General features: G+C 42.5%; 1 protein-coding gene across 3 annotated transcripts in view; it reads left to right on the top strand.

Annotated features, from left to right (window-relative positions):
- Positions 1-16,438, top strand: part of FRAS1 (Fraser extracellular matrix complex subunit 1) — a 420,604-nt gene that overhangs the window by 228,398 nt on the left and 175,768 nt on the right. For all 3 annotated transcript variants that reach the window (XM_037147065.2, XM_053655681.1, XM_053655680.1), the window contains 2 exons: positions 7,787-7,927; positions 10,959-11,102. In XM_037147065.2, coding sequence (XP_037002960.2) covers positions 7,787-7,927; positions 10,959-11,102 — 285 coding nt within the window. The remainder of the gene's footprint in view (positions 1-7,786; positions 7,928-10,958; positions 11,103-16,438) is intronic.

A 16,438-nucleotide genomic window follows, 5' to 3' on the forward strand; every position in this document is an offset into this window, starting at 1 on the left:
TCAGTTTATAGTTTATACATTTTTCATAACCATCAAGTTTATTGGAGATGCTGTGAATTTACATTCACTCCTATTTTATAGATGAAGAAACTGAGGCTGAGAAGGAACCAGTTAAAGAATAATTTAGCGATGGGGGATCCTGGGATCTAATGAAGGACATAGTTGCTCAAGAAATATTTTCTTCTTTCCCACCCAGATGCCTTATTTTTTATTTCACGCTGGAGCTTTACAGTTTAATTTCAGGCCAGCCATCTCACTTAATGACGCATTTCAATCACCATGCCAACAGTCTGGCAGTGGTGACCAGGAAGGGATATGAACATGATCAGGATGATTAGTTTAGCCACATAATTGCCCCGATTCTCTGGCAAATTAATGATGGATTTGTTCAGTTCCCACACAGTTCAGCAAGAGGTTTAGAATGATATAATTTCAAGGAAATTATAAGCTTTATTTTAAAAATGAACTGTGGGCTGCAATAATACATTTTACTTACATATTTTCTAATGTATCTTGTCAATAGAAACTGCTCTAAAACAGAATGCAGGGGTGATAGACGTCCCAGCGGCCCCGCCCCTACTCCAGCAGCCTTCCCTTTACACGGAGTCATCATGGAACTTCGGGCATGTAAACATCAGGGACATTTTAGGAACCAAATTTATCCAGGTCTCCTTTTTCATTCTTGAAGCTAGTATTGCCTTCTTAAGCTAGGTTGTACTGCATGAGGCAAAATTACACAAAATTCGTACAGGTTCGATAGCAGTTTTTCATTTTTTCAACTTTATTGAGATATAATTAACATAGAATACTGTATTCATTTAATGTGTATAAGACAATGAATGGCTACATGTATGTGTTGGGAAGTGATCACCACAGTAAGTTTCGTTAACATTCATCACCACACACAGTTACAATTTTTTTGGTGTATGTAATGAGAACTTTTAAGATTTATCCTCTTAGCAACTTTTAAATATACACTATGGTGTTGTTCATCACAGTTGCCACGCTGCAAGTTATTTATCCTCAGGACTTATCTTGTGATCGGAAGTTTGTACTTTCTGACCACCTTCACTCATTTTCCCTCTCTCTGCCTGCCCCCATCACCAAGCTGTTCTCTGAACCTTATTTAGCTGCCACAGCTCTTGGTTTTCTCTGAACATTTTGTGGTTGTCTAAGTGACATCCTTTGTTCTTGGTTGGCTCCCAATAGCTGAGGGTGTGCCAAGACCTGCCAGGGTCCCAAGGGGAGGATCTTGGTCAGCACTTGGATGTGGGCAGATTGGAAGCTGGACCCTCAGGCAGCAGCTTTTAAAGTCTGTAAAAATACATCTCTGCAGGAACATAGGGAGGTGGGTATTTCCGTCAGCTTGCTCTGAGCCCAGGGAGGACAGCCTGGTAAAAACTGTTTCTCTGCTTGCTACAGTTCTGTTGAACCCAGGAACTCGAGCCCCACTGGCCAGAGCCAGGCTCTCAAGGGATGTGTCCTCTGGGTGGCAATGGCAAAAGTCAGGCATGAGACACATACACAAGCTTTTTCCAGGGAGATGCTAGTGACTTGAGCAAGGTGGAGGGAGACAGTAAATGTAGTGTCTGCCAGCCTCCCAGGTGTTGGAAGAAGATCACAGTCTTGTTAAATTAGAAGTCCAATCTTCAGGATGTAGCTTTTAAGATAAGCAGATGTGTCTCTCTCAAGGCGAGTCTGGGAGATGGGCATTTCTGACTGCTGCCTGTGCTCTGAGCCTTGAGGGAACCAACACCATAAGCAAGTCATTAACTGCTTCTTTGCTCACTGCAGCCTTATGGATCTCATGGATGCAAGTCCCTGCTGGCCTTCAGAGCTTCAGCTTTGGAGACCCATCCCTCAGGTGGAAATCTGAAAAGTTGGGGCACTAGGTGTTGAGTCCAAACCCTTCACTCTTCAGGGGGAAGCTGGGAGGTGGGAGTCCCCTCGGGTTGTATGTGGCTGTTCTGGGGGGTAGGGTATGTGGCAGCAGTGCCTTGGCCCCTCCTGCCCGGGTTGATAAGGTCTTTTGCTCCTTTGCCTGTTGTGTAGGAATTACTCAGCGAGTTTCTGGATTCTTTCAGAGGGAATTGTTTCATGCCTGGCTGTAGGAGGAAGTTAGTTCGGGAACTGCAGGTTCACCATCTTGGATGGGAACACCAGCAAGAAATTCACTGATTATTTTGGTCAGTTAATTAACTTGCTTTAGGAGAACAGAAGGAAATAAAGCATATTGTGAGTATTTTGATCTATTTAGCTGTTGCTAAGATTCACCGAAGGCCTTAAGGCAAAGAGTTTTAATTAAAGAAATAAATGGGCCGGACTCTGCCTGCTCAGCTTCAGAGTGTGTTACTATTTAAGAAATTGGGGTTCCCTTGCATTAATTGCATAAGAGACATGGCTTCTATATTAAGCAGCACTCTTTAATGTAGTCCCCAGAGTGCTGACATAAGCTATACAAATGCATGCCTTCTGGTAATGTTCAATCTTCTTCACTTTCTCCTTCTTACTTTTATAGAGTGGGTGTGCTCAGCTTTAGGAATAGAAAGATGAAAAAGATACAGACCATGCCTTAAGGAAAGCATTAGGGCACAGGGGTGACTAACCTCTGAACAAGCAATTAAAAGAACATGGTACATTCTAGAATAGTAGTAGGCACAAGATATATCCAAACAAAGGAGACAGGCTCTGTCTGGGGGAGAGTGTCTGAAGTATGATTTGCAGAGGGAAAACTTTACATCAGAAGGCTGCTGAAGGATTAATGGAAGTTCACCAGGGAAAACGATGGGAAAGGGCATGCTAGGCCAAGCAAACAGCAAGAGCAAAGGCATGTCGTGTTTGAAATACCACGTAGTTGGTATTCCTGCAGTATAAGGGCCAAAGCAGTGCATTACGGGGACTGATACAGGAGACATGGGGTGAGTCATATCATGAAGTGTTTTATGTGCTGTGCTAAGGAGCTTAGAGTTGACACTGTTGATATTGGAGATCCACTCAAAGATCTTAAGTGGGGGAATAATTTGGTCAACTAGCATTTTATAAAGATCTGTCTGGTGGTTGCATGGCAGGTAAATGGGAGAAACACAGTGGGGCTGGTTAGGAAGCTATTGCACTAATCCACATCATGAGTAAGGGACTGGGGGGATGGTTAAGTGGAGTTAGATGTGACAGATTTAGGAAGCAAAAATCAGTATATCTTGGATGTGTGATAGTGATGGGAAAAGTAGAAGTTAAGGTTTTCGGCATAAGTGTCTTGGTGAATGGGCGGGGCTGTCAACTGAGACAGGGAATGCAAAAGCAACACCAGGTAGGGGAGGGGAAGTGGGGTTGGGGGGGCTGGATAGGTGCAGTTTGGACGTCAGGAATGTGATGTCATAGTTTACACTAAGTAGATATAGACCCATCTTAGAAGTGGTAGTAAGTAATATTTTAGAAAGTTGGAGGATGAGGTACTGATGAAACACCATGTATAAAGGACAAGTGGACAAAACCATGGGGGGTGGGATCGGGATCAACAGCAGGAGGGGCGAATGGCGGGGTCGGGGGAGTGGTGAAGGCAAAATGGAGACAACGGTGCTTGAACAACAATAAAAAATAAATAAAAATATATCCCATAGGCAGTTAGATTATGTGATTGGAGTTCAGGGCAGAAGTCAGAGCTGCACACGTTAATTTAGGGCTCACTAGCATGTAGGTCATGATGGAAGCTGTGCATGAGTTTGCCCAGGAGTGAGAAGAAAAAGGGCCGAGGGCACAGTTCTGGGGAAGCTCCACTATCCGTGATGCAAAGAGAGAGGCTAAAAGGAAATGATTAAAGAGATAGGAGAATCAGAGAGTTTGCTGCTGATATTTCCAGGGAAAAGATGTGATTTTTATTCTTAAAGCATTCTTAATATATTTAGGTTAAATTATATTCATTAAAAAAGTAAAAAGAAAAAAGAAAGCAAATAAGGAAAAGAGGGTGGGAGAAGGAGGGAGATCAATTTTGACTTTCCTCATTTCTTATGAATTTTTATTTCTTACGATGGCACTCCTGCTGTATACCCTGGAGGATGTTCATATTTATATCATCATTTGGGAGGTGCCTACCTCAAAAATTGTTTTGACATGAAAAGCCAGGAAATTTTATATGATATGAAACTAGGGTTGCTAGACTACTCCTTATTTCATTAAAAGGGAAAAAAAGAAATTTAAATAGAAATTACAGTGAACAAAATTGGTAATGTCTTTTAGGTAAATTTTTTACTGAAGTCAGGGTGACTGGACTTTGTAGCCATCTGAGGACACTTTTAGTGCTGAAGCAGTTCCACTTCTGCAGAAATATACTTAGCCATCAGCTGGAAAGCTGCTCTCTAGAAATGTAGTACTACATTTTTTCTCCACTATTTCTAGTGGAGAAATAACTCATCGTACTTCTTTCAAATCTCTTCCATATACACCTTGTAATGAAGTTACTCTTGCTCGAAGGATCTTAGACTTCAAACCAGAACCCTTGCTATGAAATCAGCTTCCACAGAATGATCAAGCCTCATAACAGTCGCTGAGATAGTGTAGACTTTTCCACAACCAGCACAGAATTTAGTTTTATAAGATGGTTTTGAAGATCCAGGTGCAAATGTACTTCTGGAAATGGGGCACATAGAACAAAAGGCACTTCGAGAGGGTGGTCCCCACTTAGCCTTTGCCCTCTGAGCCACATGGCAGCCAACTGGCTCGGTGTCTGCTTGGTTCTTCAACATCCCCAGGGAAGGCAGTTCTGAAGTCTGCCACGGTGAGGTTCACTGGGGAGTATTTCTAAAATCTAGTGGGTGGCAAAGGGGGTTTCTCCTGGAGTTCTTGGTCCACCAGCCTTTCAACTCCTCTGCCCCCTTTGCTTTCCTTACATAATTCAGTAGTGACTTTCTCACATGGAGCTGGGTTATCACGTTAACTTTATGACCGAATGGAATGAAATAAAATGTGCTGTGTGTTTAAAATGAATGGACTCATATTTCCCTAGTTTTCAATTCTACAATGGTATGCTTTGATTTCCTGTTTATTTGGGTGGTAAACAGGAAGAAGTAGGGATTTTAACAATTTTGTAAAGTCTAATAAACATATTGAAATAGTGATGGAAAGAGACATGATGGGGGGTGGGGTACACACAATACAATATACAGAGGGTAGATTATAAAATTGTACACCTGAAACCTATCCAATTTTATTAACCAGTGTCACCCTAATAAATTCAATTAAAAAGGTTAAAAATAATAATGAAAATTAAAATTTTTGACAACAAAATAAATAAAAATAATAAACATATTGGTATTACAGAAGGCATATTTGAATAGAAAATACTGTATTGCTTCTAATTGCTTCCTCCAGGTCACGCTGTAAAGCTCTGTGCTGACAACAGAATTTAGCTGGTTTTGAGATTCTGCCACGCAGCTTTCTACTGCATGCGGTTTCGTTTTGTGTTAGACGTGTGTTCACTAATGGGCTAACTGTACCCTTCTTTTAATAATATTTGCTTAAGTGTCAGCTTACCTGTTTGTTTTTTAAAGATGAAATATCTTTGTAGTGATTCCTGGAACTCTGGGGGGAAAAATTTCTGTGACTTGTACTAATAGAACTATTTAACAAAGCCATCTAGAAAAAAAATTATTTTAAAATTGCGGCTCTAGTTCTGTTTTTCATACAGTGATAAATACTGCTGAATTGATATAAAGCTCTACCATGTATTCAGGAATAATAATTAAAATATTTATCAATCAGGAGGGCAGGGTTATTGCCCTGTTGGAATGGGCACTGGCCTTTGGTCAGGAGCAGGGTCCTGATGCCTCCTGGTGTAGGTGTTAACCCTTTAGGTGCTGGGTTATAGATGAGGCCGGGTGCTACAGCGGGGCCCTGGCCTCAGGGGAGCACTAGACGGCTGAGGACAGCAGCCATATACCCACCATGTAACAACAGTTTCGCACTGTAACAGCCAGTGCTGCTGGGCCAGGACATCCTCCTGGCTAATTCCAGCTCCATGTCATATTGTAGGTAACCTTTTTGTTGGGTGTTAATAGAAACAGAGACCTCAGTGGTGTGAAATCACATCCGGGACTTCCAAGTTGTTGGTTTGTAAGTCTTTGTAGTATTTATTTGTAGTCTTTGTTGGCACAGGAGACAAAGAGGAGACTCAGAGTGATGTCGCTGAGTTGATGGATCTTGTGCATTGGACAGAAGGTGCCCTGAAATACATGGGGTCAACTTCATCAGTAAGAACCAGTTCTTGTCTTACTATTGTATCCCCAGTGCCTAGACTTCCTGACAGTTAATAATGAATGAACAAATGACTGGAGGTAAATGTCAGGCTGTTTCAAGATGTACATTTTATTATTATTCAGGTGTGGTAAGGCTAACAGATTAGCAGCCTGTTGCTATGAAAAATGTAGTTTGTCAGTCCCAGTTCCCAAAAGGAGGGGGCCCATCACTCCATGGAGGGGCTACCCAGGGAAGTACCAGAGCCAGTCAGAGGCACAGGGTGTGAGGGGGAAACATAGGCAAGAGCCTTTGTTGTGATTTCTGTGGGAAAGAACCAGTAAGGCAAGGTAAACAGGCTCAGGATTGTCTAGTCTGGATAATTTCATTGAGCTCTAGAGTGCAGGGGCTGTTTCTCGTTATCTCGGACCTGGCATTGGAATGATTAGGCAGGTGGATAGTGGCCCTGAGTGAGACCCAGTAGAGGAGGTGATGGGTATATGGACTTTGGACTGATTAGTAGGCATGCAAAAGGCAGGCTCACAGGCTAGTCACTTACCATCTCTAGAAATAAGCTCGCCCCGAGGGAGGCAGTCTCTCCAGGATCATCAGAAAGTGAAAAAGCATCATTAATGCTCTGGCACACTTGGGAAATGATGCAAATATTCCTTTTATCCATAAAGCTCTAATGTAGACAAGCAGAGATGTTTTCTTTCTCTTTGCTTCCACATTTCTTTTTAAGTCTATGCATACTTGTTGCATAGTATATGATGGTAATAATTACAGCTAATATTTATTAAACCCTTACTATGCATTTAGCACTAGCATGATAACCTTACATGCATCAACCCCATTAGTGTCCACAACATCCCGTGCAGTGTGCATAATTTTTATTCTCATTTTATGCATGAGGAACTAAAAGCCTTGAGAAATTACATAACTTAGTCAAGGTCACGTAGAGTGGCTATGTGATGCTTTTATTCTCTGTGCTGTACTCTGTTTCCCATTCATTTTATTCCAGTTACTTGGTTGTGAGTCTGTTGATACAGGGAGTTTCAGCAGTGCAAAATGTTGGCCAGTTCCTCTCACCTGTGTATGCCCAGTCTCCATCAGAAGGCAGGCACCATGTAAAAACCTTTGTGGATTCAAAGAGCAAAGCTCCCACCACCTTTCTTGTGAATTTGAGCAGCCTGATAAGCAGCCCGTTATCTAGGTGGAGGAGCTGTCCTGGGAGAAAGAAGACATGTTTTATGGCTTCGTATTCTTTACTTGACATTCTCTGAGAATGGGAACTTGGGAAAACGTGGGAAGAAAGAAACGCATGACTCCGCAAATGGTTATTTCTGTTTTGTGGCATTTATGCCTTACTTAATCTGGGTCCCACAGATGCTTGCTTTGCAGGGTATGGCCTTTAGAAAGAAGTGTGTGAGATGCATCCTTGGGAAAATGAAATGAATGTGCAGGATGTGTTTCACCCCAGGAATGCTAACGGGGGAGACAGAGCTCCCACACTTGTCATCTAGTGGCTTTCCTGATAGTCCTTTCTGCTTTCCCTTCCCAGCGTGCCACCAATCTTGTTCCGGGTGTGCAGGCAGGAGCCCGCAGAACTGCACAGCCTGCTGGCCTTCCCATGTGCTGATGGATGGGCAGTGCCTCTCCCGCTGCCCAGATGGATACTTTAACCAGGGAGGCAGTTGTGCAGGTGAGTGTGCAACGTGCTGGGGCATATTCCCTACACCCCTGTTCTGTCTTCATAATGCAGCCAGACACTGTAATTAGAAACCTTGTCACACCAAGGGACTGAGGATTGGACTGTGAATCCTTGTCTGGAACTTGTAGGAGTGAATTCAGTTCCTCCAATAAGGAAGCATGAAAGAAGTGAAAAATTAGAATCAGCTTTACCCTATGCACACAGTGAGAGATGGATTTGATGGCGGGCATCACGGAGACAAAATGCTGCAGGCTGTAATGCATTTGTGTAGCACCGAGCGTGTGGCTCGACCTCTGCAGTTCTCAGCCCCACTTTCCCTGGTTACAGCCTAATAAAGCAAAAGGAGAGAGGGGTACTTATTTATTTTTTTTTTGGTAAGTCAGTGCCATGTTTTTAAGACCATTTTTATATTTCAGTGACAGAGATTCTAGAAATTACTAGCTGAGATTAGTGGAGGGTTTTATTGGAATTGACAAAATACTACAGTTTAAGCACCTCATTGTAGCACTGTGTTTTTCTGTATCTGTGGGAGGGGGGAAGACTAAACATATTCTATCATGGTTACTATTTTATTTCTAATAATACACTTGTTGGCAATAGCTAACAGGAAAAAGCTCAATGTCATGAAATTGTATTACATATATTTCTAGAGTCAGGAAACTTGTGGTAAATTTGTAAAATATTTAAGAAATAAAACAATACTTGTTAGAGTCATCTGTCCTCAAACTCCAAAGAGGAAATTTAATGTAAACACAGATGTAGATGGATTATTTTCCCAAGTGCCTTTTTGATCTCTCTAGGCCCCTGATGGGTTGCTTTTCTTTAAACTCTCAATAACGCTCAGAGGCGGGAGTTCTGGTCTGTCATTGGCATTGTCCTTGAAAACTGTTGTCTGTCATTGTGTGCTCTCGTACCAGCTTTGTGTGTGTGTGTAAAGCTGTTTGGGGAAGTCCAGTGTGAGTTGCTCTGACTCTCCTTTGCCTCTGCCTGCATGAAGCCAGCAGATGGATGGTACTGTGAGCACCAGGGGCCACCAGGTCACTGGAAGTATTCAGGGAGGTGGAAACCATCTGGAGAACACTAGTTGCTTCTGGATGGGTGTTTTCAAAGTTAAGAACCTCAGGAATGTAGAAGGGGGGATAGTTAATGCTAGCTTTCTAATCAGCACTTCATTTTCTTTCTTGCTTGCTTTTTTCACTTAAAGGAAAATAACTCCACATCTTCTTTTGGTGTCTTGCCAGAAGTGAGAAGCAGTTAACTTTATCTGAAATCGGTGCCTTCGCTTTTTACCAGCTCTGTGCTGGAAGGGAATTCTTTGTCACCAGTGCCAGCAAGTTCTACCCAGCTTCAGTCCTCACCTCCCCGCCTCTTGGAAGCAGACTTTCTTGGACCCCCTTGTCCTTGGCAGAGAAATCCTGAAAGCTCCTTCCCTGTGCTTTCTCCTGCTACTGCCTTGGCAGCGCAAATGCAGCTGCAGCCGGCTTTCATTCCTTGCCATCTTCTCTTTACTGCCTACACCCACTGTGATTCACTTGTTTTTTTCCAGTATTGTGCTTCTTGTTAATATGGTGGTTTTTCTGGGGAAAACATAGCTTTGACATTACTTTTTCTAAGGAATTGATCTTCAAACTCAGCTCATGATAACCTCCAGGAAGAGGACTTTTTCTTTTCTCCATACTTTAATTAAGTATTCCTACTAAGACAGGCATCCAAGTTATGCTATATGACTCTAGTGAGAAGGTGTAGTGTTCATTGCTGTGTACAGCTTCCCCTTTGCCTTTCAGAAGTTTCTGAGGAGCAGAGTGTCTTGCTTTTTTCTTTGCCTTGCTCTCTGAATCATGGTATTTTGGGGAGGGGGAGTCTTAACACTCATTTTTCTGCTTTGTCATTTTGATTTGGACTTTGTGGGGGAGCTCTACCCAGAGGCTCCCCCCAGCCACCATGGATGAGAATAAGTCTACCAAGACATGGTCTGCATGGGGAGAAAAGATAGCCAATCTCTCAAAGGAGAAGGGCCAGGAGTCCTTTTCCCTCAATGGGCTTTTATTGGGTTCAATTTGCACAGGAATACAGGTAAAGCTAATGAATCATTGTCAGGCAGTAATGATCAAACAATAGATAACATTCAGAGAGCTCCAAGAGCTTATTCTGAGTCAGGGTCAGATAACTAAAGGGCCATAAAACTTTAAGGGAAAAACTCAGTCTATGCTTGGACCCTTATCAGAAAACTGAGGACACTCTTAGCAAAACAGGTTACACAGGATTTTATGCATTCTTTCTTAGGCCTGATCACCATCCCAGGACTGCATAGCCCTCTGGCATTGTTTCAGGCTTAAGTCAGACAGGGGAAGTAAGGCAGCCAAGAGATTAGGAGACTCCTTGCAGACAGAATGAGGACTCAGGCTCTGTCAAAGCTGAGGGGCATGGGTCCCTCACCCTCTTTTTCTGTGGCCCCCCAAGTCCTTCCCTGAGGGCCCCTTTGTGACCATGCCTGTCTTAGGTCATCATTCCCTTGAGGAATCTTACCTGTAATCGGCTAACCAGTAGTCTGCCTGAGACCAAGCAGGATGAAGTAAAAGGGGGCAGAGGCAGTGCCCCTACCTACCAGGGAGATAAGCTTTATCTCTTTAGTGGCCTACAGTCCCAAAGTCCTTTACTCAGCCTTAATCGGCTAGGTGAGGGGGAGGAGAGAGGGGTTACAGTTTCTGAAACCAGGCAGGGCTGTTCCCAACAGAACTTTCTTATTTATGTAGATGGGGATGTTCATGTGGTCCTCTCTGGGATATGTGGCAATTAGTCTAATTTTTAAGGTTCTAGATCCCATGTTCTGCTCATGGATGGCATTTCCATTGACTCCAAAAATGCATTCTTTTGGTCAGGCCTTACGGGCACACCAAACTTGCTCAGGAATTGTCAAAAGATAAGTAGTGTTTGAGTTCTCTTAATGCAATTTGTGGAGTGCATTAAATACATCATGTATTTACCAGCTGAGCTGCTAATTCCTGTTTTTTTTTTCCTTTAGAATGCCACCCCACCTGCAGGCAGTGCCATGGCCCGTCAGAATTGGACTGCATTTCCTGTCACCCTCATGTCACTGTTACTGGTGGAAACTGCAGAACCAGCTGTAGAGAAGAGCAGTTCCTCAACCTTGTGGGGCAATGTGCTGGTGAGTGGTATTTCCTCATAGTCTCAGAACTGCTGGCCAGAGGCTGGCAGTTCTTCATTTCTGGCTTTTGAAGAGCTTAGCTGATAAGATCCCTTTTTTTAGAAGTCATTTGTTTCATGTGTGGGAACTCACCAAAGTGCTTCCTATCAGACATTTAGTATGGGCAGATTCAAAGGGAATCTTCTATTAACACTCTTGTAGTTTCTAAAAAACACCCTTAGAACCTCATGTTAATGAACCTGGAATCATGATAGTAGTAGCTTCTATGCATGTGGCACACTTCAGCTCAGTAAATGTGTTTTCAAAACAGTTTCTCTGAAGACCATCTCCCTCTTGTCAACATTATTTCCTGCCTCTGGCTGTGGAGAGCATTTACCATCAGCCCCAGGCACCCAAATTTAAGGAGATTAACCCAAAAGTAAATCAGTTGCCTCAGGAGTTGGGGTTTTTTCCTCTTCATTTAGAACTCAGATCTAAAAGAAAGGAAGTAAAGAAAAAGAGAGAGAGGGAGAGAGAGCAAGCAAGCAGCATGGGATTTGGATAATGATGAAGGAGCCATACAGTGTTTGTGGTCATCCATTCATATATGCAGCAAGAATCTTTTGAGTGTCTACTAATGGTCAGATGCTCAGAATACAAAAAAATGCTGATTAAGACAAGGAATCTGTCCTCAAAGAGCTAATAGTCTAGAAAGAACAGTTCATAGGCTAGAGTGTCATTATATATTCCTTGACCCATTCTTCCCAATTTAGGAGAAACTCAGAGAGATTTGCTTGTGCAACTGTTGTTACATCTCTGAAGTGCTTGCCTGGGAGGCATTCTGGGGTGCCACTGGGAAGTGAGAAAGGTGAGAAAGCCAGAATGTGGTTGGATCCATTCTGGAGGGGTTTGCTTGTCCTTGGGCTATAAAGAGGTGTGGCCAAGTATCTAGATCACAGTGTGAGTGGGCATATGCAGTCTAGGAAAGTGTTGCTATTTCAGTTGTCAAGTTTGGTGGTGGGGCCTCAGCAAGTCAATAACAGTGCTCCAAGCCTATCTGATGGACCACGGTCCTAGGGACTCCTTTTTGCACATGACCTTTGCTATAGGCTGAGTCCAAAGTCTATATCCCACAAAGACTGAATTATCAAGAGCAGGGCTGCAGCCAAAAGTGCTAGAATTCAGGGCAAAAACCAATTGTTATATGAATTCAAAGGAGAGAGAAGAAAAAGATCTGAAAGCATTGTGGAGGAGGTGGAACCTAAAGTTATTTCTGAATGCTAGGATTGAGTTAGCCAGACAGAGGTCAGGCACACTCTTTGTGTGGTTCCCAGGAGACAGGCACAGAGAAAGAGCATGTGGGCATTCCTGGCCAATGAGAAGTTCGACCTGGCTGGAGACCATGGTTTACATTACAGGAGATGAAGTGGTTGGAAAATTTAAGCTGGAACCAAGTTATAGAAAACCCACAATTTCAGGCCAAAAAATTTGCATGGACAATATACAGCCATGAGAGTTTCAGAGAAGACTATGTTATGGTCCCAGGAAATGCGCAAGCTGTGTGGGGGACAGGTGCCAGTCAGAGAGAGGAGTTAGAAGGTAGGATCTTCGTTATGGGTTTTATATTTCCAACCTATTCAGCATGTGGACCTTAAAATTTTTATGCTGGGGGAAATTTTTAAAATATGTTTATATAAGGAGATTGGAAAAATTTAATTTTTAATGAGCTTTGTTCTCTCCAATGTCCAGAGCCCTCTTTGAGTGTAAATTAGGTGGTTAGGAATGCATTAATATTTTAAGGCTAATAGGGGACCATTAGAATAAAGAATCATGGGACTAGGCTAAATGACTCTGGAAATCCCTAGCCCCAGAAGAGCAGATTCCACTAGAAAAGCTGTGAGGGACAAACCTTGGTTGTCCTGGGCATTAAGTGTATTAAGTAAAGGTTTTAAATAAGAAAACCACTGTCTGGGACTTGGAAATCCTTTGTTGAATAGAGACCGTTATGTGAATGTCTGGTACAGAGAAATTTGACCAGTAATTTCAATTGTTGATCTTTCAGAGAAGTGTATTGATCTTCAAGTTTACTTTTCCAATAAATATATGTCATTTTCAAATACCTGCCCCTTCCCTCTGTAGCATTGGAATGCATTTATTCATTTACTGCTTCATCAAACATTGATTAAGCACACGCTTCATGCCAGGCACAGTGCTGGACTCTGGGATGCAAAGATGAATAAGATATGATGCTTGCATTCAAGAAACATAGAGTGGAAGCAGGAAAGGGACATGTGTTGAATATGATATTAATGTGGATATGAGCTAAGCCTGTGAGACAAGACTCCGACCCAGACCAGATGGTGTGTATATGTGTGTGTGATTGTGTGAATGTACAGTGGCTATGGAAGGCTTTCTGGAACACCTTATAACAGAGATGATTTTTGAAATATTGAGGGGGGTTTGAAGATTTGAAAGGGAGAGCATTCCAGAAAAATGGGCCAAAGAATGTTACCTATTCAGGCACCAACAAAGAGTTCAGTAGAATGCCAGCACTTAGTATGGGAGTGGTGGGACTTGAAGCAGAAGGAAGCAGGGCCAGGTCATTGGGCCTTTGTATATTCTGTTTAAGGAGAACATACTTTGTCATCACAGCTGTAGGGATATCTTGAAGGTTTTTAAGGAGGAGGATGTTATTGTCACATTTCTGTCAAGAGAAAGATCGCTTGCAGGAAGACAGTGTGGGGGGCAGGAAGGCCTTTGGGAAGGTAGTTGTAGGAATCCAGATGGAAGATGAAGAGCTTTAATGAGAAAAATGCTGAGAGAATGAACAGAAAGGGGCATGGCTTCACTAGGTATTAACACTATTAAGTTGGTCCACGTGAGGTTGCTATTTTGTGGGCACAAATAGTCAAACAGTGGCAATTTCATATGGTCCAACCTAATACATTAATTCCCCCTTATCTGTGGGGGATGCATTCCAAGACCCCCAGTGAATATTACCAAGCACATTATGTTTTTTCCTATAAATACATGCTTTTTCATTTAAAGGAAGCACTTTAAGACTTTCTCTTTGGCATATGCAAATTGTCAGCATCAGCAATCTTGCACTTTGGGGCCATTATTAATTAGAATTAGGGTTACTTGAACACAAGGCACTGCGATACCTCTCCAGTTAACCTGATGACCCAGAGGGCATAAGTCAGGGATCCCCAAACCCTGGGCTGCAGACTGGTACTGCACAGCAGGTGAGCGGTGCATTGCTGCCTGATTTCTGCCTCCTGTCCACCTGACCCTACCCGTCAGTGGAAAAATTGTCTTCCATGAAATTGATCCCTGGTGCCAAAGAGGTTGGGGACCGCTGGCCTAAGTGACTGTGGGGCAGGTAACATGTAGATCGTGGGTATGCTGGACAAAAGGCTGATTCACAGTTCTGGAGGGACAGTGTGGAATGGTGCTAGGTTGCATCATGCTACTCAGAATGGCATGCAATTGAAGACTTGTAAGTTGCCTATTTATGAAATTTCCCATTTAATATTTTTGAACAGTGATTGACCAAGGGTCACTGAAACCGTGGAAGGCAAACTTGTAGATATGGGGAGATTATTGGAGAAGCAACAGAAGTTGCTCATCTCTTAACCCTGGGGCCAAGGGAGAGAGAATTTGGGGATGTTTTCCAGTTCAGGTAAATTTGAGGAATGGGACAAAGTAAGAAGAGAATGTGTTTACATTTGGGCAGATTGTATGTGGGGTGATCTCTGGACACCCAAGGGTAGCTGTCCAGGAGGAGACTAAAGACCTAAGTGAGCACAGCCTTTTTGAACTATAACCACCAGGAGCTCATCTGCTCTATTTCACCCTGAACCCAAAGACCTGGAATGTTTCTTTTTTTTTTTAACTGAAGTGTTGCTTGGACCAGGTCATAGTTAATCTCCTGGAACATGTCAGTGACCTTTAGCTAAACTCAGGAAGGTGTTAGGAAGAGTCCTGTGATGACAGACAAAGCAGGAGATAATCGCCCCAGGCAGTGAGTGCCCACAGTGGAGCGTAATTCCATCATTCTTGGGAAGCGCTGGCACTGGGGCGGCCCTGGGGATAGATCCTCTCTGCTGCCTCTGTCACACTCACACGTGAGCTTTGCAGGATGGTGGGATTTACTCCCAGGACTTATTCTCTATCTGAGCTGTACCTAAGATCATCATCACAGACCTCTTAATTGCACTTGGCTGTTTAAGAAAGAAAATTACATCTAATCTATCAGACGGACAAGAATAAACACATCTGGGAACAGGTCCAATAACCTCAATGTGTTATCACATATGGAGATATCATATGTATGAGGTTTTTTTCCCTTCAAGTCTATCAAAGCAAATGTACAGTTTGTGAGATTCAGACTAGGGCTGAAGGTTTTCAACAGAGATAAATGAACTGAGCTGAAAGGCAGGAGTGGATAAGATTACAGCAGGCATGGTTAAGCGTTATGGAAAGCCAGGTTTTTTCTTCATAGATTTTTCTCTTTGTATTTTGCCCGCATCTCAGCAACATTATCTAAAAATTCCAAAGCCTGGGATGCTTTCTCCTTTTGTTTTTCTCAGCTAAAGGTTTTCTCTCATGTTTATTGAAGACAGTGGAAATTAAAAAGAAAACATGAGTGAGGAATACCCAGATGCAGATGCAAAAATAAATAAATAAATAAATAATAAACCTGCCTTGGATTTTGTGGAGTAGCCTAATGGAATGGCTATAATACCAAGAGTATTACAGTAGAGGGGAAGACCGGAAAATTCTAAGCAGTTAATTTATTAGGGTGGTCGAATTCTGGGGGATCAAAAATTTGTTTGCTGATGCAGTCATTTTTTTAATTCATGTTTCTTCATAAATCTGTGCCAGAATATAAGCAAAAGAAGACACATTGATAAAGAAAACTACTCTTAGCATTTTCATATTGTGATTCACAGCACTCAAGTTCTAAACAATAGTTAATCTATGTTAACATGCAAAAAACACTCTGGACTAAATAAATTGGGGGACCTCTAAGTTAAGTAATCTAGGCAACTTTCTTTATTGCAAGATTTCTCAGAACCGTAAATAAACAGATAAGCACTATGAACCCCTAGCATGAAGGAGGATGGACATTATTTCCCAAATTTTTAATTTGCATACCGCTCACTTCATTTATTATACCCTCCCACTAAGCTAACCAGTGGTTTGCAGAAAAGTCTTTGGGAAGCCCTGGACTAAGTGATGTTAATATGTCAAACAACTCTTTGGCATTCCCTAAAAGTAAAATGAAATAATGAACCAGTCTTCAGTTCGGGGACTGACTTACTTTCCTCCTTTGTTCCTCCCTCTCTCAGTGG

Source organism: Artibeus jamaicensis, unplaced genomic scaffold, assembly GCF_021234435.1.
Source record: "Artibeus jamaicensis isolate MK-2021 breed Jamaican fruit bat unplaced genomic scaffold, CSHL_Jam_final scaffold_1031, whole genome shotgun sequence".
In the NCBI taxonomy this organism is placed as follows: Eukaryota; Metazoa; Chordata; class Mammalia; order Chiroptera; family Phyllostomidae; genus Artibeus; species Artibeus jamaicensis.